Below are 27,643 nucleotides of genomic sequence, written 5' to 3'. Positions count from 1 at the left end.
GTGAATTATTTTCTATTGCCATCCACATTTCCATATATCGAGCTAATGCTCAATCTTTGAATGTGTACTTTTCTTATCTTAAAAGCTGTATAAACCAAGGTTTTTTAATGCATCCCAGTTGCAGCAAACTGTTTGCCCCCCAAATAGAAGCTGGTACCTCTAAGGAGATTCTGCGCTCTAGGAACAGAATTTATGGTGCATGTAAAGTGATTGGAAAAGCGACGGTGTCTCAGAAATCTGTTTTTAGATTCTGAAAAGATTGCCCTCTTACCTCAGCTTCCTTTGACTCAGGAGCAACAGAAGTCTGTTCTGAAACTGCGAAGATGTAAGAGTTACATCAAATTTTTTGCACCTTCAAGCTAGTCAACACATTTTCAAAATGTTAGTCTATAATAATCTTGAAGGACTTTTAGAAGTGTGTTAAGTGGCTTTGTTCCAGAAGTGGTCTCAAGACAGAAACTTTTCTGGATTTACTTCGTCAGGACTTTTAACTTCAAAATGCTTGCTTTTGGGCAAAGGCACTTTTATGGTTTTGGCTGAGTAATGCAGACGGGATATATGGATTATTGAATAGTTGCAGCAGCGTTTCTCGGGTCTTCAAGGGCCAGAATTTTGTTTTTAAGCCTAGCTGCAAAAATGACTTCAAAACAGATTAAAAATAAAATCGTAATCCGAGAAGTCCCTTGTGCCAAAAAGAAAACCTCGATGCAAGCGGCATCACCTTGAATTACATGTACTTTTGTATATGCGAAAGTGGTTTACACAAAGGTGTAAAGAGGTTGACATGGCTCGTAAAGTACATATTGTTTTAAAGAAAACGTTTTGTAAGCAATGTAACTGCTGTGACTCCAATGTGACTCAGAAATGTTAATCAACTTTTCAATATCCAATACGCTTCGAAAAAAAGAATAATGCAATTTGTTTCCCGTATTTATCAGAAAATTCAGAAAGTACCTTATGACATTCAAACCAAAGAACAGTTTTTCTATAGAACTGAGAATTCACTATAAAACTAAGAAGAATGCCGGGTATGATTGGAGTGAAGTCCATTTGCGCTAAGATTTAAGCAATTTTTAAGAAACTCGAAGAATTCACTCCTTGAAAAAAATAAGGAACTGCATGACTGCGAATTGCCATTATTTCTTAGAAAACAGAATGTATGAAATTGCGAGTTTGGTAGTGTATTTCTTTCCTTCACACAATGAAGATAATGCTTCTAGCATTGATCAAATAATTTGCCATTCTCCCGCGTGCCATGAACAATCTAACCTGATTTTTCATGAAATTGAATATATGATATTCCTAGCCTGATTTTCAAGGGTTTTCAAGGTTTATTTCCTTTTGGCACTTTGTTTTATAATAAGCACGCATTCCACACTTTAATGACCAACCAAAGAGAAATAGAAAACCTCTTTTTCTACTTTAATACCTGTTTGCTGTCCAGCTTTAACTTTGAAATGTTTTGCTGTGGAAATTGTGGCACTTTCAACAACGAGAAAATTTCGTGAGTCTTCGTTCAAAACTTTGCTACGTAGTAAACTGAAATTTTTGAAACAACTTTAATGACCAACTAACTTGTTTTTAACATTTGATATTTCCTTTGAAAGGATTATGTTTCATTAAGTGGGTCGTTAGCATGTGTTTATTGTGTAAAAAACTTGTCTTCAACCGTTTAAAAATTCATTTTTACTTGTCTTTTCACAACCCTATTTTTACTTGTTCCTGGGGCACTCAAATTTTTTCAGTTAAGGAATTATCTGTACTAAACCTAAAACCAAATTTCTGAAAGAAAAAAATAAAAGCACATTTGCCAAAAAATGTGCCACTTTAACAGACTACTTTTTAATGAATTGCATTAATGGCTTTGCTAGGCTACTTAAAAATATTCTAACATGGCTGTTTCTTGTTGTTTTTGATGGGTTTACTTCTTGTGACGTCACTACATCCAGCAAAAAACATCACCCTCCATCGCAGAGGCGTTTAGCCCGGACAACAAAGGTTGGTTGCTTGCCACAGCCTCTGCGATGGAGGGTGTAACACCATTGTACGTCGTAAAACTTTGGCCTTTTTGCAATTCCGTAAATGTGTTTTGTTTATCGCATTCCGACTACACACTAGACGTGTGATTTTTCACCCCTTCATAATAATAGGCGGGCATATGTAAACAGATCTGGTTCTGAACTGAAGTTCTCTGCATTGATCATTGTGATTGCATGCCACAAATAAACAGGTTATGTCAATTATTGCTGTGTATGTAGGCGTTTATGGTCATTTTATTCGCTTCTGGTTTTTAATGATCTTGCCCAACCTTGCCTCAAAAATTTGATCGAAGTGGAAGCGAGCACATGACAAGGTGTCTGCTTTGCATCATCAATGACGAGATCTGTGCTGTTTCAAGGTTTATTTTAGGGACACTTTTCAACAATCGAACTGATATTTAGCCTGCTGCAAAACTGCACATTGACAACTGATGCTCTTCCAATATCTTCATGTAAAGTTTTTAATCAGTGGATAAGCTGAGAAACAAAACGACAGAGGTGTTAGATCTTCTTTCTGACTCAAGGATATGCAAAGGATTCGATGTCATGTTATTACGCGCAATAATTACTGGCCAAGTGTCTTCATCTTTAGCAATTTAGTGTGGATTTTCCTTTAACAAACTCTTGTAATCGAAAGAAAAATTTGGTCAGATTCAACTGGGTGTTTATATACCCCCACCTTGGAGTCCACTTCAAGATGCACATTTCCATTATCCCTCCAAAAGGTAAGGAGATCGTTGTTCCTAAAACAAGCGAATGTTTGATGATACACGGACGCGATCTGCTTTATTACATGTATCAAGAGCTCGATATTGTTGCTTACAAAGATTACTTTGGCCTAACTTACTGTGGCGGAAAGGATGGCAAGCTACGGTGGTTGGAAGAGGACGATCAAATGAGAAAACTTGAGCAGAGTCTTGGGCGAAAAATGACATTCCAGGTAGCAGCAAGCTGTCACCCGGAAGAGCCAGAGGAAACTTTTGATTGTAGACCAAGTCGACGGCTATTTCGTGACCTGATCAAAGAGAAACTGCTCAAAGGGCAGTTAGGATGCGAAGTTGAACTACATGCGGAGCTTGATGCAATTATTCTACAAACAGAACAAGGTGCGTTGCCAGTCGTGTACTTTATTGTAATTCTATCAATTTTCCTCAGGCACCCAGGAGCCAGGAGCCCCTTCACTTTTTTGCTGAAGTGTGATATTAAGTTTTTGGTATCAGTGAAATTAGTGGAAAAATTATCATAAAAAATTGCCAGTTGGTCAAGGGAAAAAATGTGCTCCGACGTCCCTGTCCTTAACAGCATATTTTTACATATTCTGAAAATTGACATAAGGGCTGTTATGTTCTTTGTTAAAAAATTATTGGCAGTCATTTTTTAATAGTATTGGGGTTCGTAACAGAAATAACGTAATCAAGTGTTGTATGACTGCATATTGATTTCATTCTTGGATATATAGCAGCAATACATGGGCACTGTATAGGACTGGGGGTTCTTTGCCAATACCCAGCTTTTGTTTGGAGAATTAGACCTTCTAAATAAAGTCATGCTGCTTTTTTAGGCGGATTGGAAATCTGAGTTTGTCTTTGCGCAGCAGACATAATAACGTTAAAATAAATCTTTAAGGGCAAGTTTGTAACAGAATTACAGATATAAACTTACAAATATAAAAATTGCGAAATCGTAAATTTTCAATTATCTATTACATCACATATATATTTCTATATCTATTTTCAACAATGCTTTACCGAGGTCAGACCAGGCATTTAGCCTTGAACTAACTCGACCAGACGTCATTTTAGGTTTTTATTGAGAAACGGAAACGTTTAAACTTGACTGAGCCAAAGTCATACAACAAATTATTCATATATTCAACCATCCAAATAAATTACGGTGAATTCTGTCAAATTTGAATCCCCACAGACTGTTCTGTACTAGTATACTTCGAATACACCCTTTTTTATACAAACATGTTCTTAATTTGTTCTTATCTTTTGACCAATTTTGAGGCTCGTGTTCTTATAAAATTGTTCTTATAAAAAAGGAGTGTACAAGATCAAAGACTTCGCTTATAAGAGTAAATTTAATACCTCTGAAATCATTCGCATTGTGTCTTCTAGGCGACTACAGCAGCGACTATTCCAGCTACGAAGAAGCTCTTCTAAACCTGGATATATGTAGCCCAACATACTTAAGCTGTGGCAAAAGCCCATCCGAGGCCTATTACCTTAAACTGGTGAAGCAATACCACAAGAAATTAGCTGGTGTTTCCAAAAAAGATGGGGAGAGAATGTACCTCTCTAGATTAAGAGATATTCCTTTCTACCCTTACAAAGTATACCAGACGGTCGAGCTTAACGGTGGAAATGTCTCTGTTGGTCTTAGACAGAAAGGACTGTGTGTTTTAGAATATGGCACATGTGAAAGATTTGTTGCCCCTAAAATCACCAACGAGTACCTCTGGTCTGATCTTCGCTACTGCACGCACTCGAAGCATAAAGTTCGGCTTGGTGTATTCTCTGGTGCTCAGATGGAAGAACTTACATTGAAAATCAAAGGACCGAGGGGTGTTGACGAAGGGAAGTGCCTTTTTAAAGACATCACAAAATATAGAGACATATACCTGGCGAAGAAATGTGAGAATGTTGGCAAGGCCGAAAGGGCAGCAATCCTTATGCTAGGAGGAGCTAACAGTGGACCAGATCGCAAAATCAGTGCCTTCACAGAGTCGATTGAGAACTCTTTTCGCATGTTACGTCAAAGAGCAAAAAACCAACCTCTTCGTGAGTCCCTGGAGTAGAAACATAAAACTTATTGTCGGCAATGTAAAGAATGATCGATGCAAAATTTTGTATTTTGATCTGTGTAATATTGTTTAGTGAAATAGAAAAGTGTGCCCTGGTAATAGCATTTTGTTGGCAAAATAAAGTTTACTGGTAAATTTTTCTGCGGGACTTTTCAGTGATGAAATTTCATCTATCGAAACAACGGTTATTTAACCTTTAGATTTTTAGTCGGTTGAATCGTTCACCCAGAGGTGAAGGAGCGTACTAAAAAGGGGGCACTACAATAAAAGGGGCAATTGAAAAGCACGCCCACTGAGAAATTAAAACTCATTATTGGCTGTAGTAGCCATTGAGCAACACAGCTTGACAAGTCTGTCACTCAAGTTTATTTTGGACAATGTCATGGCACTTTTTTAGACAAATATAACAATATTTGAGTATGCACTTTTTGAATTGAGTTGTCTCATTGTTAACTAGAAGACAATGCTGGATAAGACCTGGATAAAAAACCTTCTCGCTTTATTTGAATTTATCAAAATATTGTTTGCAACTATCGTTGCGCTGTACAAAGTCTTTTGCATCCTTTTAAAATCTATCTTATCAGTCCTTTGCTGATGAGAATAAAGCATCAGTTGTTGCATTTCCGTTCTATTGTTCAAGGCATGATTTGGCAGGCTTTTAGGCGACTGCTCTCTAAGTTTAAGGAGAAGAAAAAGGGTGCTTCCAACAATAATTTATAGGTGCCTCGCCCAAGTGCCCTTATCGCTATCCCTCTCACACTTAAGCTACTCTAGACCAGGGCTATCGAGAGCAACGCTAGGCCAAAGGGCAGGCCCAATGCCTGGCTGTTCTTCACATCCAAATCAGTAAACCCAAATGCATTTAATATGAATTTAAAATGTATAGAAGTTTATTTGCTTTAAATATTTGATTGTAAAGCATGCTAAATTTCTCATCCCAGTACAGATATAATATGTGATGTTTTTCAGAGTCATATTTTAAACAGAGACAGTTCCATTGCCAGAGGGCCCCTCTTTGTTTAAAGGCCCAGAAGCAGTTGTCTCTTTGCCCCCTCTTGCCCATTTTCCCCTCTTGCCCCCTTTTCCCCTCTTGGCCCCCCCTTGCTCATTGTTGGTAGGTCCGACCTTGACACGATATTGGTATCAATTGTCATCTGTTAATGATTATATTTTATGTTCAATGGTAGCTACCAAGAGGCGTTTGAGAAAACCACATTGATCATATTGATCTTAGCCCGATATATATTAGTATCAAATACTCTTTATTCAAGCAATGCATTTATTTTTTGATTTGATTTTGCATAGTACTTGTTGTCTCCACTGGAACCGGTCTCGATAATGAATGTCCAACACCGCCTCCGGATCATTAGGTACCCACGTTTTCAGGCCAGAAAAATCAGTCCTCTTTAGAGGGAAGGTTGTATTGTAAAGATTTGGATACCACGTAAGAGTTGATAGTACTCTCACCCATTTGCTCCCATTCCGTTTCTCGATCTTGTATGGCCACATGTCGATATACACTCGATTTTTTTCGCTGTAGTAAACTCTTCTGAAATTTGGCACTTTCGGATAGAAGCGTGCCCAGTGTCCATATTTTTCTTTCAAGTTTACCAATGCTGCTTTAAGCTTTTTCGTGTTCCATCTTCGCCAGTCGACGTGTATGTCTAAATCGTTTTCATATCGCGGCATAGTTTTACTTTTTACCCAACCCACTAGCCCGCCGGCAGTTAGATAGTACCTTACTCCAATGTCATCAAGTGCTGACGTCACATGTGCAAACAGTTCTAGCACGTGAGCAATGCAACATGGTGGTCTTTCTATCATTTTGTTCAACTTTCTACTGAAATATGGCTGTTCCTTACATTTCCGTGTCGTTTTGGTGCAATTTGGATAATCGATGCTTCCATTCAAATAAATTATACGTTTTATTTTTAACCGTGCAATTGTCTTCTTTGACGGCCTCCCACAATTAGGCCGTCGAACTCGCATTGTCCATGTTGCCATATCGTATCTGAAGCAGTAACGTCTGGTTACATTTCTGTCTCCTTTGTTTCTTCCCAGAACCATTTGATCTGAAGATTTGTTTAATTTTACATGTGACTTTGGAAACATCTTTTCTGCAAAGTCCTTTATCGCCTTGACGGATTTTTTATTCTTACGTATTATCTCTGCTGTTGCTTCAGCCTTGGTCACATACGTCTTCTGTATTCCTGTATGTTCTGTTTTGCTGTTGTTTTTGCGAGCATTCGAAGAATCTAGAATATCAATAAAATAAGCTATCGTTAAGGCAAGCTTGCTACAGCAAGGCTGCCCCAGTCTCTAGAGTAAACTCTTTTTATACAAGAACACACCTTATAAGAACAACGGGATTCAATTACCCAAAAAAATAACAAGAACATAAGACCGTACCCAATCTCAAATAAATTTCAGAAGAATGAAAAAATGATATAAAAACATTAATCTGGTAGATAGTTTGGTCGAAATCTACGATCCCGTGACAATTTTTAGAAGACATTGTTTTGAAAGTTTCTTTGACATTTTGAAGTACACTCTACAAAACGAGTCTGCGCACATTTTCGATAGGCATTGGCCGGAAATGATGACATAAAACTGGCACCTGGAAAATCTCTTTTACGGCCATAATTCGAGATAGGTATGTCTAATTCATCAAAGGAATGCTTCAAAAGTTTTCGATTGATGTAAATTAAATCTCATATTGTTGGTGTCAGCAAATTATGTTATGACGTCATTGTTTGAACTCGCAAACAATGTATTGATCATACTGCTCTCAAGTCACTGTTTTAACAGAAATAGTTAAGTAGCATCAAAGACCCTCAAAATGGCTTTCAAACAAGAGGAGGAGTATACAGCGGCTTCCTCCTGATGAAGGTTCCCTGGCACAACTTTATCGAAAAGAAAATTAGCTACCAATGTTATATTTGGAGAAACTTTCACGAAGCAGAACCTCCTCTTTCCCTTATATTGCATGGGTGGAATTTCAATTCAGTAAGGCTGCTAGAACTAGTCCTGTTGTCATTGCAATCAATCCCTGATGATGTGATAGCTCTACGAGTTAATCGTTCCAACGGATAAGAGGTTGGTATCGTCGTAACATCGCATTAAATTCAAATCATAGTTCGAGGAGCTTTCAGACAGTAAGTCAGAACCTGATGGTCAGGGGCGTGCGTACCTTGACGATTTGGAGTAGGGGGTGTAAAAGTGTGGATTTACCGACCAAAACTCAACTCTTGATAGCCAATGTATGCACATCAAAATACTATATAAAGTCAAGATACGCATCTACCGACAATCCATGACATTTACCGACCATCCGTAAGATTTACCGATCAACTTTCCAAAAGTGGGGGGTGTACCCCCCCCCCCCCCACTCCCTCATTAAGTACGCCCCTGCTGATGGTGCAACGGATATTTTTGATGGATAAACATGGATTGACTAATCGACAGGGTGTAAAAGAACATATTTCTTCAGATCACGAATCCGTCGGATAAAGTTAAAAACATTTGCGAAAATGTTACTTAGTTATTTCTGCTAAGACAGTGACTTGAGCACATAACATGTTTTGGATCTCAGTTATTTCAGAGCAGAATGATCAATATGGGTGTTTGTGAAACGCTAATCGAAAATCAAAACTTACCATAATGTAGAGCGTACTTTAAAATACCAAGAGCAACTTTCAAAACAATGTCTTAATAAGGGTGTCACGGGATCGTAGGTTTCGACCCAACTATTCAATTCTTTGATGAAAAAGCCATTTAAGTGGATAAGAACCTACATTCCTTTAGGTTTTGCTACTTTGTTCATATTCTTTTGTGTGGTTAGTGGAGAGTGCGGAAAAATAACCGACCTGAGCGGGGCTCGAACTAACGATCCTTGACTTTGTACGTCAAGTGCTCTACCGCTTCTTGCATAATAAGACAACCCCTTTCTTTTGAAAAACTTTGAAATTTTGTTCAGTGTTTTTTGTTCAGGGCTTGGAAGATTAACCATCATTTTACTTTACATCGACAGCGCTGCTGCTTGAAACTTGGAAGAGAATTTAAGCTTGTCACTTTATGTCATTGCATAGGGGATATTGGGGCTAGGGAGGCTTCAGCCTCGTCAGCCAGACAAAATTTATCGAATTTCTGGCTCAGTTGGGCAATTTTATCTCCATGAAGCAATAATATTCGGGCAAGACCCGTACTAAGCCCCCGCTACCCCCATGTGTCCTTGTTCTATGATTATTATAATTTTAATATAATATACACACCATGTGTTTGGGGACATAATATTTATGAAATAAAGAAAGTATACTTCGGAATGAAACGGTTTGTATTGATTAAAAATATGACCGAATTTGAACCGTACCTTTTGAAGGGAATTTCATTGTTGTTCGCGGTCCTTTTGGATACGCAACAAAATATCGAATCTGCCAGAAAACAAGCAATACCACAGTAGCGATGCCTGTTTTGAAGACTACGGCCTTCCATTTTCGAAGCATGGTGTTGACTTTATCTTGCTTTGCTGCATGACCGCTCGCGGTTTCTTTCTTACAACAGAAAATTTCCGCAACGTGACCTTCTTCGTTCTTGCCTATTGAATGCTGTAATCGAAGTCGCTAGCTGTGAAAGAACGCCGATTAATGTGAGCGTCGCTCGAGCAGTACGACCGCTTTTGTTATAAGTTCGCTGTAATATCAATTTTGTACAGATACAACCACGGTTTGTTCGATAGGTCATTGAGGTCATAAAGTAACAATTGTTTTTGTTTAAGTCCAAACAGAGTTTGTCAAACATCACGACCACTGGCAGGAGAAAGAAGCAGGGGCGGTGGCCCAGAAAGGTTTTAGATACAAACAGGAGTTGAACAAGGTGGCCAAAAATTTGGAAACTTAAAGAGTTTTGCGTCTTGTAGTTGTGCTGAAGTAATGCAACAAAATTATCCAAAAGGTTTTAAATTCCAAACTTTTCTCTTAAATCATACTGATTTTTCTTTTTTATTCGGATTGCGACCGCAGGCATGTAGAGAAATTCATGCCCTGGGTACCAGATCCACAAATTTCGAGCGCGTAAATAGAAAACCAATCGTAGCAGCTCCTGCGCTTCTCCGCTCTTATCTTCTGTTTTCACTCTTGAATTTATGTGGTTCTCTTACCCAGGGTAAGAAATTCAGCACCTAGTAGGTGCAGGGGGCGCGGACGCGAGGGCTCTGCATGAAAATTCCCATTAGGAAATTCGTTGAAGGTTGATATGCGCAGTAATGGGAAACAAAAGCCTGCGCCCTGACTACGGAAGACAGGCCTGCCGTGAGGTGGGTAAGGGGGGCAATTTTCCCTGGGCCTGTTAGCAATGTGGGGTCCGTTTATAGAACAGGGTCTTTTTAAAAAATAGATCCATTAGCAAAGAGGCCAATTGGCCCTTTTTCAAATATTACACATCGCAAATTTACAATATTTTCCACATTGAAGCCCTGGTCAAACGCTCCAACATTTCACCCAACCTTTTTTTCGCGCAGATTGTTAAAGGACATGGTAGAAGCCGCTCCAAGGCAGCAAAGAAGAGTTAGCGAAATTTGGATCCAAAAAAAGAAAGGCAATATCCGCCTTCTCTATATGTTTTCTCTTCAAGGAAAGCGATGGCAGATATCCTTTCTGTCATCTCGGTCTTTCGTGACGAGCGTCGCATCCCCGATCAAAGCCTTGGCCTAAATTCGTCTCCTGCGCTTTCTTGTGGCTCCTCTGTGCTACAGACTCTTCATTGACACTTTATGCCTCTTCTTGCCCATGGAATTCGTGTTATTTCGTTATATTGTCTATAGTTAGAGTGTAACTGATTGTAGGCAAACGCGATTGTTGAAACGAATGAAACCAGCCCGAGAGACAACAACGATGCGATGATTAAATTTTGGCGCTCTTTAATTAAATGAGCTTGCGCAGAGCTAACAATGTTGGTTGGAAGGCCAAACGATCCAACATTTCACTCAACAATTGACGTGTGGTCATTAAACAGCTGACACCGATGTTCCGATATTTGAATTTACCTGAATAGATTTATAAACAGCTTATGAGATTTTGGTAGAATAAAGAGTTTTTAGGGAGTTTTGGGGATATTTTCTCTGATGTATTTTGCCTGAGGGCGTACGAGATTTTTGCGAAATGATATGCCTCTCTGAGAAGTATAAATTGACTTCATTGGAACATGAAGTGCAATTGGACTTAGGACGCTAATGGTGTTATTTATTTTACAAATTTTATACATTATAAAGGCACAAAAAATATTTTTATTACCTTTTTATTGAATTTGCAGCAAAACCAATATTTAATTTGTCCCCTCTCATTTAGGTCCACCCCCTCTGGGGCCATTAAAATTAAATTCTTTCCCCGTATGACAGGAGGGGCTTTTACTGTTTGTTTTCAAATTTTTCCTCGCTACTTGGCAATGCATTTAAAAGGTTTATCATGTAGGTTTGTATAAAATTTAAAAAACCTGACTCATTTTTTTCTGTTTCAATAAGATTTCAATAAAGTATATCTAGTCTAGTGAAAGTCACCAAGAATTTTTTTGATAGAGAGTAAAATTGCTCACGCAGTTGTCTGCCTCTATTTGTTAGTACTCGGGGGGTAAATTATGCCTAATTTTGGCCGGGGACGTGCCATTTTGGTTAGAATTTTTGACCCATAATTCCGCAAATGTTTGAAAAAATGTGACCCATAATATCGCAAACATGATGAAAACGATACCCATAATTCTGCAGAGCAAATAAAAATTTTAAAGCACATAAAAATCATCAACCAAATTTTGCAAGTCCTATGCCCCAAAATCTCAATATTACACACATTTCCTACTTTAATTTCTTACTGAAAATTCATTTTTTTAATGCTAAATCTCCCTCCTTAAAATCCCCCCCGAGAACAAATAATATTTGTAAATTGAAAGCTTCATTGTTACTTGATCATTGTTTCGACTTTTAGGGCAAGCAAAACGGCAGCCTTAGAATCGACAAGAATGAACCTCGAATCCGTTCTCCTTTCTGAAGATTCCAATGAAAGCGAGGAAGAAATACAGACTGACAGTTCGCCAGAATTCGACTAAAAATTTAGGACAATTCACGCAATATGCCTTTTGGTAAGGTACGTTGGTGCGGTTTTGTAATGGCATCGACTCGGCAATCACAAAACCAACGATTGATCATAACATGGACAGAGAAAAACAAGTTTTATTAACTCTAATCCGAATTTGTAAAGATGTATCTTAAAGTATTCTAAATTGGTCTTTTCAGTATCCAAGCACAGTTTTGCGACTCCTACTTATGCTTTGTCAAGAATTTTTCCTAAGTTCGAGAAATAGACCGCTTTGTAAGCTCCAGAGCGTTGGAAATAATACCGTTCTGAGAAGCCCCTTGGGGACAGGGTGGTTAGTTGGTGTCGCTAGTGTTACTTCAAAAGGGTATTCCGAATAATGGCCCATTTTTTTCAAAATTGATTACGAGTCCCATCCTTTCCTTCTGCTCAGAAGTAAAATGCGATGTGCTTTTTATGAGCACGTTGACTTTTGTTTTCAAGCTAGCTCCACGTGACATATTTCTGTTAATCCTCAAGTATATAAGTTAAATTGCCTCGGTACAATCTATCTTGGTAAACGACTCGTTTTACATTTCATAAACAACTAGTTGCTAAGGAACAAATGTCTTATTTTCTTACGTAACCATTTCGTCTCGAGTTAGCCTTTCCTACTTAATTTTGTTGTGGAGACGAACCTTAATTTGTTCGTGTGAATGAACTATATAAGTTCCACGGCTTTATTTTCACATCACATAATATATTCTGGGGTAGAAACATTCATGGAACTTATTGGAACAAGCCAGTCTAGAATCAAAAGACAATTTAGAGAAGCGGGTGTCTTGAGAAAAATGTGAATAAAACTCTGGTTTATAGGATGGAATTATGATGTATAGTTGTTTTTATTATTGTTTTCATGACTTTGAAGCGTTTTGAAGCCCTATGAAAGGGTAATTCCTTGTGCGAGCCTTTGAAACATTTTTCTCATTGGTTCGGACAAATTGATAGACCAATAGTCATAAACAATGGAAATCTTGATTCGTCTCCCAAACAAAAGAAATGTATTGTGAATTCTCCTCTAGCCTCTAGCCACGTATTTTATTGCTTATTTTCAAGTTTATTATATCCGTCCAGAAGCTCCTTCTAAAAATCTTTCCCCTTTCAAAGATGATTTTCATCAAAAGCCAGTCGATGCTCTTCTGTCCCATTGACTCTGAAAGAGCTATTATCAAAATGCAGTGGAATCTCCACTAACGAACGCCTCTATACAACGGACACCTCTCAACAACGGACAGTTTCACTGGTCCGAACGGTGTCTAATATGAGGGGGTAATTTAATGTTCTTATAAGATTGCATTTTGTTGTTGGTCTTGTATTTGGTCCCAACCAAAAAATGATATTCAATCTTTGAATAGTCTTGTATTTTTGAGTAGATTTAGAAACCATATGAAGTTAAAATTAGTGACATAAGGTTTTACATCTCTCTCTCTCTCTCTCTCTCTCTCTCTCTCTCTCTCTCTCTCTCTCTCTCTCTCTCTCTCTTTGGGTAAAGTTTCTAAAAGTGATTATTTTTATACCTTTGCTCGCATGTAGCAGATTGTCAATCAATGTGCATCATTTTCACCTCTAATTGATAAGTAGATCTAGTCTGCATTATTGTCAGTATTATCTTTTTTTCATTCTGTATTCTTTGCCCGAGGTGCGTTTAAACGTGTAGTCATCTATGACAGTAACCTCTGAAAAATTGGAAAGGTCTTAAAAATCCACTGAAAAGCAGAAATACGGTCCATATTTGTATTTCTATGCATTTTTGGTGTTAGAAACTTGATTTTTGATCATCTGCAAAATAGGACCTTTGCGTTTTCAACTTTTGTATTGTAAAAGTTTCTTTACAAATTCATGCTTTCTAGTTAGGCAATTTTTTTCCATATATGCCGCCCTCGAATGTGAGCTGCAGCAAATGAGGCTCTTAAAAAATGTAAGCCGCACCAACAAACCATGCAACTAAACTTGGTTTTCGATGACGGACCAAAAACTAATAAAAGCCTGATTATGCACTGAAACGAAACAAATAGACGTTAGAAGTTCAACCAACAACATCGTCAAGATGACAGATCATCAATATCGTCCAGGAATTTCTTCTTCATCTGCTACATTATCAAAAGCTTCAAGGTACCAGGAAAGCTTGGCAGGATCTGAATGAAATATTGTAAGCCACCAATGTTTATAAGCCGACCTTAATTATTTGGTATTTGTTTTTGCATTTGAAGTAGCAAGTATTTTGTCCCTAGTACAAGGCACCGCGAGAGTAAGAAACACAACGTTGCTTGCTCTATGAAATGTTAAACAAATTGTTGTTACAGTTTGGCGGCAATCTTATTCTAACAAATAATGCAGCGTGATCGGTAGCATGTTGGTCACCAAGAAAAAACTCCGTACAACTGCATGGTCATATACAACCATCCAAATTATTGGAAACAAAGTTCCATCCTTTCACAGTCAATTAAATTTTTGGGAGTCCAGCCTCAAATACCACCTTCAAACTCTATGTTCATTTTGTCAGAATTCTATTTTGAGTTGAAACAGTTTCAGGGTTGTCAAAACAAAACTTGGGGATTACCAAAAGAGTTTTAGTATGTATGATATGCTCCGTAGACTTTGTTTTGCACATTTTGTTTTGTGAAACAGAAGGAAACAGTTTTAAGTCGCATCTCAGCTTTTCGTGCTCTGTTCATTACAAACATTCAAAAAGAAAGTGTAGTTAGAAAAAACTAACACTACAAATGCAGATGTGTAAAAATTGTGTTGCTGGTGTGGGATTCTGATAGGGGTTTTATACTGTTTAATTTGTGATATTGTACAATTATGAGATTTTTCGTATTACCTGTATTTATAGTACCGCATTGATTATACTTAATATTTTTCATTAATCTGTTTTTATCGAGAACATTGTAAATTAATTAAATAGTTGGCTTGAATTAGCTCCACAGCTATGCATCAACCAACTTAAAGCAAATTATATTATTTTTATTAATTTTCTTAAATGCGTTCGCCAGGCTTGGCCTAAACGGCATGTTATAACACACCGGTAAGTACTACCCCTCCCCCAAACTCGCTCCAGCCCTCCTAGCCTTTTTGAATTCATCAAAGTCAATGGTGGTCGTTATCAGTTGTTTATTGTTTGCCTCGGGTTAATTCTTTTGATTTCTATTCACCAAACGTGTCAATCGTTACTTTTAATTCTGACAATAACTCCAATCGCAAGGGACCCTTCCATGGTAACATGGCGTACGCATATTATTTCCTCTAACGCCTTACAACAACAACGCCCAATTATTACTCATCATTTGACAACTCTTTTATCCACCGGTAGCATAAATTATATAAGTTGCTCTAGAAACCCACCATCCAGAGTTTTCCTAATGCTTTTACAAAATGGAAAGCTCGTCATTTTGCAATACAAAACTTTCTTGCTCTAAAAATCTCTAAAAGTTCTTTTGGAGAATTCACCCTTCAGAATGGTTTAGCTCCATTTCCTTATGCCTTTGTCAAAATAACTTTGCTTTGCCCGTGCAAGCCGTGTCATAAATCTAAATCTATTTTGCGATTGTTGACTCCCCTCTATCATCGCAATTATCATCGCAATAATCCCATCACTACATAGATTCTCAATAGGGTTATGAGAACGTGTCATCAGAACGTTCTCGCCATTTTGGATGATCTTTGACTGGTTCCATTACGGTCAATTTGCGCTTTGAAACCCTTTCCGCCCTATAGAAATACTGCAAAAAAGCCGGTTATTCCACTGATATATCTGTATGGTATATGTAAGCTAACCTTCGCCGAGATACAAACGCCTAGAACCGTTTTTGATACCTTAATTTACTACTAAATTCAGATATCTTTCTGTCGCGACAAGAAGCGCTTTCCTAAAGACTCTTCTTGAATGAAGGAAAAGGGTCGCTAAATGAAGGTGTTTGGAGACTAACTATTTAGATTAAGAAAACTTTACTTTATTTGGCCTGCTGACGAACTATGAGCTATAAATAACGGAAACAGATAGGTGGAGTTTCTTCTCCTCTTTACCAGTTTTGAAAATGGCTTATTTTGCAAGACAAAGGCACTTGTTTTGACTCAGATGCCCTTTTAAATGCTTCTTAACAAATTAACTAAACCAAGAAAGCACTCCGGCTCTTTTGGGGGTGAGCTCAATGTATCGCTTTTGTGTACGCAAGTGAATGGCGGGTGTTCAGTGCCCCCATGTGACATGTCCAACCCTTTTGGCGGTTGCTGATTGGACGCGAAGGTGTCGATGCAATGTGCGTCAAAGGATTTCAAAGAAGCGCGGTACATTTCAGTCTCTTGTTACGTATTTACAATGTAATAAATACGAAATAGAAGTGAACGCTCAATCTCCAGAGATTTTTGATGAGCAAGCAGCAGAGGAAGACTAAGAATCTCGAGAGAAACAACTCGCTGGCCGACGATACCAAACGCTTTCCCCTAATGGTAATTTTTGTATGCTTTTACCAACCTCTTGAGGGATTCTACTTTATACTTCTAATAGTCATTCGTTTCCTTTATGGTTTATGGTTGTTTATCTTTCGACGAAGTGATTTTGTTCTCATGGTGGATATTTTCAACTTCAGGATTCTTCACCAACTTCTGAACGAAGCATCACGCCTGATACCAAGGTCTGGGGTATTCAAGATGCAGATGACAAGCCGAGGTGAGTTCTCAAAACATGCTAGCTATGAAGAGTGGTTGATAGACAGGCTCTGAAATGGTTTTTGATTTTGTTGATATCTCCGGCCTAGAATTGTTTCGCTTCCCTGTTCTCAGTAAGAAAGTTGGTTGAACGCAACGCTGTTTCTCCTTCAAGCATTTTATTTTGCTTTCTCCAAGTCATGGGTACTGTTGCTTTCTTAAAACCAGTTTAATACCTTTTCTTTAAGCATAGCTTTCGTCACATTTCATAGGGATAAAGATTATGTATTACAGCGCAAATGATCAATATCAGGAAAAATATTGCCACATTGTAATATTTCTATTCCTCGTTTGCAGTTAAATGTTTCATTTCTATGAAGCGCTAATACCAAACAATTTCTATGTGAGCTTTTCTATTAACAAATATTCTGCGAACATTTATTTCTTCAATACCAATGTATTTTGATTGCTTTAGAAAGCAGCTAGCAGTAGTAATATATCAATTAATTACCTTATTTCTGAAGGGCTACAGTCTGCTAACAATGTAATCCGCCGCTTCTGATCATGATAGTCTGTTTATGCTAAACTTTGAGTTATTTTATATATCTGGCTTTTTAAGAGTCGAAGAAAGTAATTTGTAGAGGAAAATTATATCTTAATTAATATAATTATATCCTATTCTTTTATTGTTGACAAAACAGGTTATAAATGAATCTTTTGTAGTTTTTAAAGAAAATTGTGTTGTCGATTTCACTTCATTAACAATTACAGAAATTATTGGCCTTGTAGCAGGTTGCATTCTATGAGGTTTTCTTGACGTTTTTCTAGGCTCGTGAACTTTTTTCAATAGCAATTATTCACCGTTTTTTAAAAGAACTTTGGTTACATTAAGAAGAAATATCAAAAAGCCGGAGCAATGCTGCCATATCTTGTAAATTGATAGAGTACTTTAAATGTTTGTTTATCCAAGTATCAGAAATTGGAATTTTACCTATCAAGATTAATTTGAACAAGAAATCTGTGTAGAAGATGGATACTCTCACAAGAAGTGGACTAAATGCAAATTAATGGAACTCATTTAAAAAGAAACTAGATTATTGCAATGGAGGCATTAATACTCATTCACCCAGTGTTTCTTCAATGTGTAATATTATCGGTGAAAGCATTGGAAGGGAGTATTTCTAAGCTAATGATTTAGGAGAAGAACTATACAAGGCCTTTTGACTCCACGAAATATATCTGTTGTTTATGTTAGGTTAAATAATGGTTTGGTAGTCATTCATGTTTTCGCCTTCGTCTATATGCGACCTGTGTTCTCCTTATATCTATTATCTTTCCTAAAACGGTGACATTTGATTTCCATGGGAACGCTTGCAAAAATGTCCGAATTAATGTGGTTACTATAACGGAAAATGAGTAGAAACGACTAGGAAACATAAAGAAACAAATAGAAACAACTAGGAAACAAGTAAGAAACAACTAGGAAACAAGTAGAAACGATTTGGAAAATTTTTAACTGCGGCACAATTTTATTTATTTAGTGGAAATCCTGCATTGATAGCTATGATAGTAGATGTTGATATGGTATTTTTGTAAGAGGAATTAAACTATGAACGTCTGATATGAAGTGCCAGCATTGTAAGAGCAAATCTCATTGGCATTGGGATTAACATGGATCAACTACCGGGAAGGTCGAAATAAAGCAATTTTAATTCTCGGCTAATAATCAAGCCTCCCCCCCCCCCCCTGAATTCAACTGCTTTAGGAACACACTGAAGCTTTATAGATGCTTTAGGGTTGGGCTCCCAAACAAAACATTGTTCAAGAAGTAGATAGTCAACCTATACAGCTTGTTCCTCTAGTATATTGGAGTTCATTCTTTTAGTTTCGGTTTCTTTTGCTAAAGTTAGCTTTGTAGAAACATAAGTAAGCATTATCACTGGGTTTCCGTAACCCCATCAACAGCTTTTGTGGTGGAGAACGACATGACCGAACACTTAGGCCACTGCAACGAAGATGACATTGCTCACGTGGATGGATAAGCTTGCCTCGTTTTGGAGACCTAGTCGTTTTTGCAAAGTCACAAATCGTTTCATGTTGTTTCCTAATCGTTTCTTCTCGTTTGTATTCGTTTCTTGTTGTTTCCTGTTGTTTCCTGTTATAGCAAACGCGCCGAATTAACTGGTCTGCTATGTATCTGGTCCATTGAAGACTCGCAAATGCGTCTTGAAATGGAACATAAAAATTTTGGTTTCGAAAAAAATTAGGTTTGTTGCTTTGCTAGAAGGCACATATAACATATAAATTTAGTTGTAATCGATATTTGTATGAACGATCCCAAACTTTTTTAAAACGATAACTTGCTACAGCAGGCTCAGTGAGTTCAGAGCGCTCTATTCAATGGCTAAACGAAGTTTCGAGCACCTTAGCTCGATAACTAAGCGGCCCCAAATTTATTCGATATTCAGGTTTTTTAGAATTCGCTCAATTTCAGCTCCTCATTTTCAAAAACTTATGCAGCTCTACAGCGTTGGATTGAACGCTCTTTGCGGTCTGTAAACAGAGGCCCAGTTTAAGTTTCCCTTAGGGTCTAAGACTCATTTATATCTTAAGATTATAGGAAACAGCTTACGTGTGTCTTCAAAATCACTGGTACATCATTGCACCCTGCGCGTCTTGGGTTTTGTAAGACCAAACGGTTAGACGAAACCGTTCTAAGCCCCAAGATAGGTTCCCTTGAGTTCCCGATGTGTTCTGCTACTGGTTAGAGGAGATTTATAGGTCCGTTCCCCCGTGCCAACCAAAACCAGACACTGCGCCCCTGAAAAGGTGCTTGGATCTATGACAGGTTTGACCCTTTATTTGATTAGAATGGGCACCCCGGCCCACCCACTGATAATACTACTGAGGTGCTCAATATAAAATTTCTTGTAAATAAAACAGCAGTAAAGCATTTCATTTCATAATGATCTTTCATAATGTCTGAGCTCTTTGGTTGTAGGTTCGAAGTTTCGAGAGCAACTTTCGAGAAGCACCCGCCTAATAACCTTCGCAAGAGCAACTTCTTCCACTTTGTTTTGGCGCTGTATGACCAAAACAATAATGCTGTTGAGATTGAGAAAGGAACTTTCGTTGGGTTTATTGAGTTTTCAGAGGTGAGATACGTTGGCTCCAACTCTTCATTGCATGCCCTCTTTGTCGTGTATCTAACCTATATCGTACCTTGAAGCAATTAGCAGTGCCCCTATTGGGTAATGACTAGTGACTCAAAGTGACTTGATTTTTTTTTCAAACTTTAGGATGACAAGAAAAACAGAAACGGTATCCATTATCGACTCAATTTGGTTTTTGATGGAGGTGAGAAAGGCTAAATCTGAATATTATTCATAAGACAAAATCTTTGGACTGTTTAGACGCAGCAACTGTCTCTCCAAATTCTACCTTTATTTGCAAAGTTCATGTGTTATCTCCAAAGAATTACTCGCTGCTTTATTGAATTCCCTAGAAATTGACTCTCAGCAATATTTATACAAGAGCACTGGTCTATCTAAAATGCATTTTCCATATACAGTCTTTTTTATAAGAACACGAGCCTCGTGATTGGTCAGAAGTTAAAAACGTGTAAAGAACGAGGCTGAGGCTAAGCTACTGTAAAATTTAATTTTGAACAATGTTTCTTCTTGAAAACAAGAAAATTTTTGCAATCTAATGGGGCTTTTTCGGTGAATATTCAAATTTGTCGACAAATGAAGCATTTCTCACTCACTTTGTTGGCAAACGAGGCCTAAACACCTCCCTTTTGCGCAATATCTTGAAAAAATTAAGAAACATCAAGCCTCAGATTTTCAAAAAAATTAAGAACAGCCAGCCTGCACCTCAATTTACTTGTTCATAGAAAAAAGGACGTATCTAATATTTCTTTTCTGCTTGTGTAACTTACAATGCCATGCTCTTTTTATCTTTTAGAAGCGAGAGTTGAACAAGACATATTTATAAAGTTGGTCAATTCGCAGACACGAGAGGCAAGTCTTTTTTTACATGTTGCTATTATATCTGTGCACACCGAGTTTTTAACAGTGATGTTGTTTTGTTAGTTTATCCACAATTTGCAAGCAAAGTTTTTTACAGTGTAAAATAGATCTAGGGAAATTTCGTGCACATTTGAAGGTATGAAAATTATGAAAATAGCATTTAATCAATCTCAGTAGGCAAAGCTGTACACGCTTTGGTATATAAGACGGAACAATTAGTTGCAATTCTGAGCTTCACGCTTAGTGGGATCGTCAGGTATGCTCTTTGTTAAATAAAATAGATGAAAAAACCATCTAAAACTGGCAATTAAAATTGCTTTTATGGGACCTTTCTTTATAACCAATTGAATTTTTTGTTTATACATTTAATTTATTGTATAAAAACAGGTAATCATGTATGAAGGACAAGACAAAAACCCTGAGATGTGCAAAGTTCTACTAACCCACGAAGTCATGTGCAGGTATTTACACACTCTAACAAAATCTTCATTCCCACTCACAATAAGATCGTTTATTGCGACATCATTAAACATTGTTTAAAAACAGTAAGAAAAAGGGATTATTCATAAACGAAAAATCTTTCGCGGCTACAGCCAAGATATTCTATAATGTAGTAGGCAAAATAATTATGATGCCATTCTTACATAATTTCTTGTTATATACACATTTTTTAGCTACGATAGCAATTTTAGCAACATCATTTGATTTAATTATACTGTTGCTGTTTTTGTTAATAGTAATTGTATTTGTGATTTATTTGTAGCCGATGCTGCGAAAAGAAATCTTGTGGAAATAGGAATGAAACGCCTTCGGATCCGGTCGTGGTCGATAGGTTCGTCATTTTCCTACAATCCATGCACAAACTCAATTTTCATATTTGTACACATTTTCCTGTAACACACTTTCTCCATATTTTAAGCTCTTTCCTTTATTTTTATTATTGCTTGGTTTAAAAGCTACGTTTGTATTATAGGTTTGCATCCCTAGAGGTCATTAAATTGTTACTGTTCTTGTTTGTGTAAAGCAAGTGTTTTATATCAACTTTGTTGTTTGTATCATAAGATGGTGAAACGATCTTGAAAGACAACTCTAGGAAAAATTTCCTAGGTTTTGCCAATTTTTGCCTTAAAAAATTCAATTTATCGTGTAAGTGCTTCAGCACATGTTCACTATTGCTTACATCGTAATGTTGTTTTGCAATTCTGTCTTTTATGCTTTCCCTTAGCATTCAAGGTATAATTCCAATTCTTCTGCAGATTTTTTGTGAAGTTCTTCATGAAGTGCAATCAGAATTGTCTGAAAAACGCTGGTAATCCAAGAGATATGCGCCGATTCCAAGTTGCTGTTTCAACAACACCAGATTTGAAGGAAATTCTCGCTTTATCTGAAAATATGTTTGTCCACAACAACTCAAAGCACGGGCGAAGAAGCTCAAAGCGACTAGAACCTTTAGAAAGTGAGTTTCGATTTATCACGCTCCCTGCTATAACCTTGTTTCTTTATCTAAACAATTAGAATAGCTATTTATTGCCCATTTCACCAAAGTTTGTAGCTATTAAGATTAAAATGTACGGGGAATATCATTATAGCTTCTAAAACTATTGGTTCTGCTGAGAAATTGTTCAGTAATTAGCTCATTACATTAACACCGATGGAGTCCGAATGCCAGTGCAAAATGTTAGTTTACTCTTTTCTTATATTTGCGTTTTGGTATTAAATCAAATTTCATTGACATTGGATCGTCACACACCATACATTACTAACTGATGTTTATTACTTGTAGATCCTCCGCTTATAAAAGCAATGATCCCTTCTGAGGGCTGGACCTCAGGTGGTACCCAGATCATCATAATCGGTGAGAACTTTTTCGAGGGGATCCAGATCATCTTTGGAAACTGTATTGTGTGGAGTGTAGAGGTAAGAAATAATACTTGCGACAGAATCTTATAAAGCCGTTTCTTATTAAAAAACCTGTTGTATCAACGAATCCAGGTCATCATCAAAACGTCATGATATCGTCAACATAAAAATTTACTCCCAGCCAAATCAGATATTTGGAAGCTCATCCAAATCATTAATGATTGGGTACGTAATAGCTGTGGTCGCTAGAGTGACGTCACTGCTGGAAGAAGTAACCCGACCATTAGTTATTCTGGTGCAAGATCAATATATTAGTCACTAGGATATTTTTTGACTGAAACTGCTCATTTTTTTCAAGGTATTTTCCGCAACGGCACTTAGAGTAGTTGCCCCACCTCGACACATGCCTGGCATGGTTGAAGTCAGCATGGCTTTTGATTCCAAGCCATATTTTCAAGGCCCGCCTGGATGCTTTATATATTCTTGTAAGTATTTTTGAAATATTTACTATAATTATTTGAGTAGTGCCTTTGAACATACTGTTTATTGGTTCTATTAAAAGCCAGTCTGCTGCCATTAACTTTTTGCTCAAAAGGCAACAAGAAAGAATTCCGCTTTTGTTGTATAAATCTTGTGCCATGTAATTGTACTTTTACAGTTAGCCAGAATTTTTTGCAATTTTTTAGTCAAGAATGTGAAAGAGCCACAAATTTTTTCCAAACTCCTTCAAATTGTTAAAATCATGTTTGCTTTTTTTCAGCTTTAAGTGACCCAACCATCGACTACGGATTCCAAAGATTGTCTAAGCTCATTCCAAGGCATCCTGGTGACCCCGAAAGGATACCGAAGGTTTGTTTTAGACATTCATGGATACATATACCTTTTCATTTGGGAATTAAGAGTTTATATCCTCTATATCAATTATGTAACTACGAGAGCCACATGCTATGAATTTTCTGCTTTAATTTTAAATGGAAAACCCAGAAGCAAAGGGTACTGTCATTATGTAGATTTTTAATCCTTGTTTTTGTTTGAACTTGATCACAGGTTGGCCCAAATACTCATGTTTATGTTTATACCTTTGCTCCCTTATGGTTAAAATGCAAGGCATAAACTATTAGCTGTAACTCATATGGCATAAACTATTTTGATGAACGTTTTATCATGATTGATTCTAGCCTGCGCCCCAGTCCACAAATGCTGCCACATATTGATAAATATCCTGTCCCCAGTTTCCACCAAAATCCGGTGGTAGTTTATGAACCCTCCAAGATTATGCAATTAGTTGAAATTTAAACTCACTTACCATGCACTATTTTTATCGGTTCTGTTTGATTTCAGTGCAAATTTCTTCGAAGGATTTTTTATGAAAGATTTGAATGGTTATATTGCATATATTATTGTCATAAACTAGACTCAGCCCTCTGCCTGGACAGTATTTCTATCAATATTGCAAAGTCCTTAAATGTAGCAGCATTTGTGGACTGGGGCGCAGGCTAAATTGATTGGTGCATGAATCGTTTTGAAATATCCTTTCATGTAATAGGTTTTGGACCATAGTGGTTTTTTCACGTCATACAATTTTCTGTTTTAGGAGGTTATTCTAAAGCGAGCTGCAGACCTAGTAGAAGCAATATACGCCATGCGCAGTCCGGTTCCTCAATATATACCTTCGCCATTACCAATGAACGAAGCGAAAACGCCTATTATTTACGCTAGTGGCAACAGCCCAGGAATGCAAGGACATTTCAATTTTGGCTCTACTAACATCATGAGGAATGCACGGGATGAGCCGATGCAGACTGAAAACTATATGCAAGGTACATATAACGGTTTCGTTGAAAAAGACTACGACGAGAGTGAACGCGTCAGTAAAAAGCGCATTCGTGACAATCCGAGGCTGACTCTCAATGTCTCACTTCCACACGTGAATAGCCTCGCAACTGCCCAGTCGTCGTCTGCCCAATACCAACAGCAAAACTTGTTTTCTCCTGCAACGGCTGGATCATATGGCACATCGGGACAAATGATGCCGCCGCAATCAGCAGGATTTTTGGTTTCTCAAAGTAAGACCCCATTCTGGTGTAAATATCCCCGTAGTTAGGCACAATAACATGTCTGATTTGTGCCTTAAATTTGCAAAGAAAACTTTCTTCCTTGTTCTGTCTTCACATTCATCCTGGTGCGATGCGATGTTACTATTCACTGCTATAACCAACGTATGATATCGTAAACATATTTTGAAATTTAGTTCGGTAAAACTAAAATAGCTAGAATAGAGCTAACAGTGCTCCATCGAAGAAGGGATCAATAAATCTTATGCGTGTTCAATCCCTTGGAGCACCCTTGGAGTTGCTGTGTCTTGTTTTTGTATTTTCTGTTTTTCCCGAATGCCACTAGTTGCCGCTAATCTTCTCGCAAAAAAGATCCTACAAAAAATGTCTCCTTTTTTCATGCATGACTCACAGCATATTCCTTATATAAGTGGCCCAACATCATGGCAGTGAATTGTAGTTTTCCAGGCATCGAAAGTAGCAACACTCTCCCAATAAACTATCATTTGAAAGCATCTCTATTTCTCTAGTTTGTTAGAAAAGACCTGATGTTTCTTTTTGTAAACTCAGCTCTTTTAAATACTTTGTACTTTAACATGTGCTAAAAATTGAAATCATGCATCACTCAAAAGATATTCCTTGATAAGGTGGCCCAACATCGTTGCACTTATTTGTAGTTTTTTAGGCATCAAATACCTTTCCCCATTTTCATCGCAAATTTATTAAAAAGACTTGATTATTCTTTCCATAAAACCAGCTCCTTTAAAACCTTTGTACTTCAACATTTAATATACATTTGTTATTGTTTACAGCTGGACAAAATGTATATTTACCTCCAACACCCAACAGTGTACCTGTAAACCAATCGCACCCATCAAGTGGCAACGTCTTTCAATTTGGAACCACTGCATTGTCTTCAATGAGGCAGAAACAAAGTGCCTACAACCAGCTCAGTCCAGATCCATCACCAGTACCTCAAGGTTAGTATTTCAATTGTTTCTTGTTAATTCGTTGTATTCATTCGTAGGGAGCCTTCTGATAAATGATCATGATAAAGCCACTTTGTGATTAACCACGGACATAGAACAAGCATACAAAGAGACAGCGATAAAAATTTGTCATAATCAGCTTGAAGAACAAAGTAACAGGAATTTTCCTGCAATTTTTGCTGTTCTGTTTTGTCACATTTTATGACAGGTATGCTGCAATCCCATTTTAGTTCTACTTGAAGGGTTGTTGAATTTTGAATCTGACTTCAATTTTACTATGAATTTTATTTGTGCAAGTCCAAACTTAATGGTATTGTTAAAAAAATCTTCTTTCTGTTTTAGACATGATCAATGGAAGCTACATCGTCGCTAGCTAATGAAGAGCTAAATAAAACAAAAGAAACTGTTAAAAAATTAGCAGAGATGGCCATGTTATTGCATTTACAATTTACTGTGATGCACTTTGTATAAAAATCCGTTAAAAGTTCAAGGACAGAGCAAACACTTTTCATCCCAGTATCGCCTTTGAGCCTTGAAAATTATTCTCGTTAAATACCAAGTTTATGATTTTGTCGGTATGCCAGTATTAGAGTTCAGTAGATTGAATAAATTCATCCCAGCTAAAAGCAAGAAAGAAATATAGAAATGTCTCTAGCTCATAGCATTTACACTTCAACATGCAATTGTGACATAGATCCGTCATTTTTAGATAGTTTAAGCATCAAACAGTTCTAATAAGTAGCGAAGTCAAGCGTTTTCAATGTAAAATGTTTATTCGATACACCTGAAATGATATCGGGTTGCATATATTTTCGTTTTTATTTTCACCACATTGTACATAAACACCTAAGTTATTAGCCAGGCATCTATAGTTCGAAGATTAAGGAACGTCCAAACCTTGAGTTAAAGTGTTTTTAATTATTTATACAAAGATTTGTATCTTTAATCGTGTTGCATAGCTATTTATTTTGTTTATTGTGTATTTATTTGAACAACTATATGATGATAAATCGTCTGAGTGGAAGTCTGACTTTTTTATCTAGGTATTCTGCAAATTCCAATTTTGCGTCATTTCTAGCTAATGCCATAATATCCAATTGCAGAATCCTTTTTTTACAATTATATGAAGCCTCAATATTGTTTTACGAAGCTGTAATATTCAGCCATACATTTCCTCCCTGCTTATAAAACTTTTCAAACTAGTGGCCGCCATAAGTTTTTGTTTTGTAGTACATACAATGCTGCATGACTTTAATATTTTTCCTAGGCCAACACGCTATTTGGTAAATTTTCCTGTTTGTAATAAAATGCTGTGAGCCTTTGCCTTTGCTAAGTATACAGCCATACGCACCCATTGCGACGATTTTACTTACGGCAGTCAGCGTGCCAAATTTTGTTTCAATAAATGTAATAAAAATGATTGGACTGCAAATCCTCGAAAAATGATTGAACTACAAGTCCTGGCTACTTTAACTCGCCCACATCCTTAAACTTGGCATCATCAATATTCTGCACAATGCTAAAAGATGTATGACAATATAGCATCAAATGCAGAAAGTCTAAGTAAATTGTTTCTTTTTCGGTGGATAGTGGTAACAAAAACAAGAACCTTGAATAAAGAAATAACGTTTTAGAAATATAGTTACTGTTGGTTGTTCTACCATGCCAGCCTCAAGTGTAGATCGGTTTTTTTCCTTTTTTAGTGAATTTTCTCCAAAGATCGACACTCATTCTAAAAACTTAGCAATGGTGTGACAGTAGTAATAAAGAGGCAAAAATTTGGAAATATCGGAAACATTGATAAAAGTGATTCACGATGCCTCTCTCAAATTTAAAGAGTTGTAAACATCAAGTTTGAAACAGACTCTTGATGTTTTAAAAGTAAAAATCAATATCAAATTCTTATTTTATGTCTTAAATACTTTATGAAAGTACTACATGTTTCACAAACTTGCCATACTTGTTTTTATAAGTTTTGTTAATATTTTTTCGCACGAGTTTGCCGAACCAGCAATAAATTTACAGCTTTTATTAAAGCCATTTTAAAATATTTTTCCTCGAAAAATTGCTTATAATTCCATAGTTAATAAAATAGAATA

General features: G+C 37.0%; 4 protein-coding genes across 4 annotated transcripts in view; 3 read left to right on the top strand and 1 right to left on the bottom strand.

The window, feature by feature from the left end:
• Positions 1–13,361, top strand: part of LOC135696452 (condensin complex subunit 3) — a 31,955-nt gene extending 18,594 nt beyond the window's left edge. Inside the window, exon 18 of the mRNA XM_065215846.2 lies at positions 11,817–13,361. Within this exon, the coding sequence (XP_065071918.2) occupies positions 11,817–11,937 (121 nt within the window). The 3' untranslated portion in view covers positions 11,938–13,361. The remainder of the gene's footprint in view (positions 1–11,816) is intronic.
• Positions 6–6,115, top strand: LOC135696456 (E3 ubiquitin-protein ligase MYLIP-B). Its single transcript, XM_065215851.2, has 2 exons — positions 6–3,145; positions 4,160–6,115. The coding sequence occupies exons 1-2, from the start codon at positions 2,737–2,739 to the stop codon at positions 4,837–4,839; spliced, it is 1,089 nt and encodes a 362-aa protein (XP_065071923.2). The 5' UTR covers positions 6–2,736; the 3' UTR covers positions 4,840–6,115.
• LOC135696455 (ribitol 5-phosphate transferase FKRP) lies at positions 6,065–9,488 on the bottom strand. Its single transcript, XM_065215850.2, has 2 exons — positions 9,215–9,488; positions 6,065–7,100 (listed from the first exon to the last, which is right to left on the bottom strand). Exons 1-2 carry the CDS (start codon positions 9,345–9,347, stop codon positions 6,112–6,114), a joined length of 1,122 nt encoding a protein of 373 aa, XP_065071922.2. The 5' UTR covers positions 9,348–9,488; the 3' UTR covers positions 6,065–6,111.
• Positions 13,362–15,782: 2,421 nt separating the features above from the next.
• On the top strand, positions 15,783–26,924 carry LOC135696459 (transcription factor unc-3). Its single transcript, XM_065215853.2, has 14 exons — positions 15,783–16,412; positions 16,553–16,632; positions 19,612–19,765; positions 19,910–19,967; positions 20,577–20,632; positions 21,029–21,102; positions 21,405–21,473; positions 21,898–22,097; positions 22,425–22,558; positions 22,860–22,986; positions 23,262–23,350; positions 24,096–24,567; positions 25,368–25,535; positions 25,887–26,924. Exons 1-14 carry the CDS (start codon positions 16,332–16,334, stop codon positions 25,919–25,921), a joined length of 1,797 nt encoding a protein of 598 aa, XP_065071925.1. The 5' UTR covers positions 15,783–16,331; the 3' UTR covers positions 25,922–26,924.
• The last annotated feature ends 719 nt before the right edge of the window (positions 26,925–27,643 follow it).

Source organism: Rhopilema esculentum, chromosome 14 (genome assembly GCF_057945365.1).
Source record: "Rhopilema esculentum isolate cy_ngs chromosome 14, ASM5794536v1, whole genome shotgun sequence".
NCBI lineage: Eukaryota > Metazoa > Cnidaria > Scyphozoa > Rhizostomeae > Rhizostomatidae > Rhopilema > Rhopilema esculentum.
This window is presented reverse-complemented; position numbering and strand designations above follow the sequence as displayed.

Excerpts from the sequence above, each read along its gene's own strand:
- LOC135696456 (XM_065215851.2), top strand. The coding sequence starts at position 2,737 with ATGCACATTTCCATTATCCCTCCAAAAGGTAAGGAGATCGTTGTTCCT. Across the intron at positions 3,146-4,159 it reads TATTCTACAAACAGAACAAG|GCGACTACAGCAGCGACTAT; the intron begins GTGCGTTGCCAG and ends TGTGTCTTCTAG.
- LOC135696455 (XM_065215850.2), bottom strand. The coding sequence starts at position 9,347 with ATGCTTCGAAAATGGAAGGCCGTAGTCTTCAAAACAGGCATCGCTACT. Across the intron at positions 7,101-9,214 it reads AATGAAATTCCCTTCAAAAG|ATTCTTCGAATGCTCGCAAA; the intron begins GTACGGTTCAAA and ends TTGATATTCTAG.
- LOC135696459 (XM_065215853.2), top strand. The coding sequence starts at position 16,332 with ATGAGCAAGCAGCAGAGGAAGACTAAGAATCTCGAGAGAAACAACTCG. Across the intron at positions 21,474-21,897 it reads GATCCGGTCGTGGTCGATAG|ATTTTTTGTGAAGTTCTTCA; the intron begins GTTCGTCATTTT and ends ATTCTTCTGCAG. Across the intron at positions 24,568-25,367 it reads AGGATTTTTGGTTTCTCAAA|CTGGACAAAATGTATATTTA; the intron begins GTAAGACCCCAT and ends TATTGTTTACAG.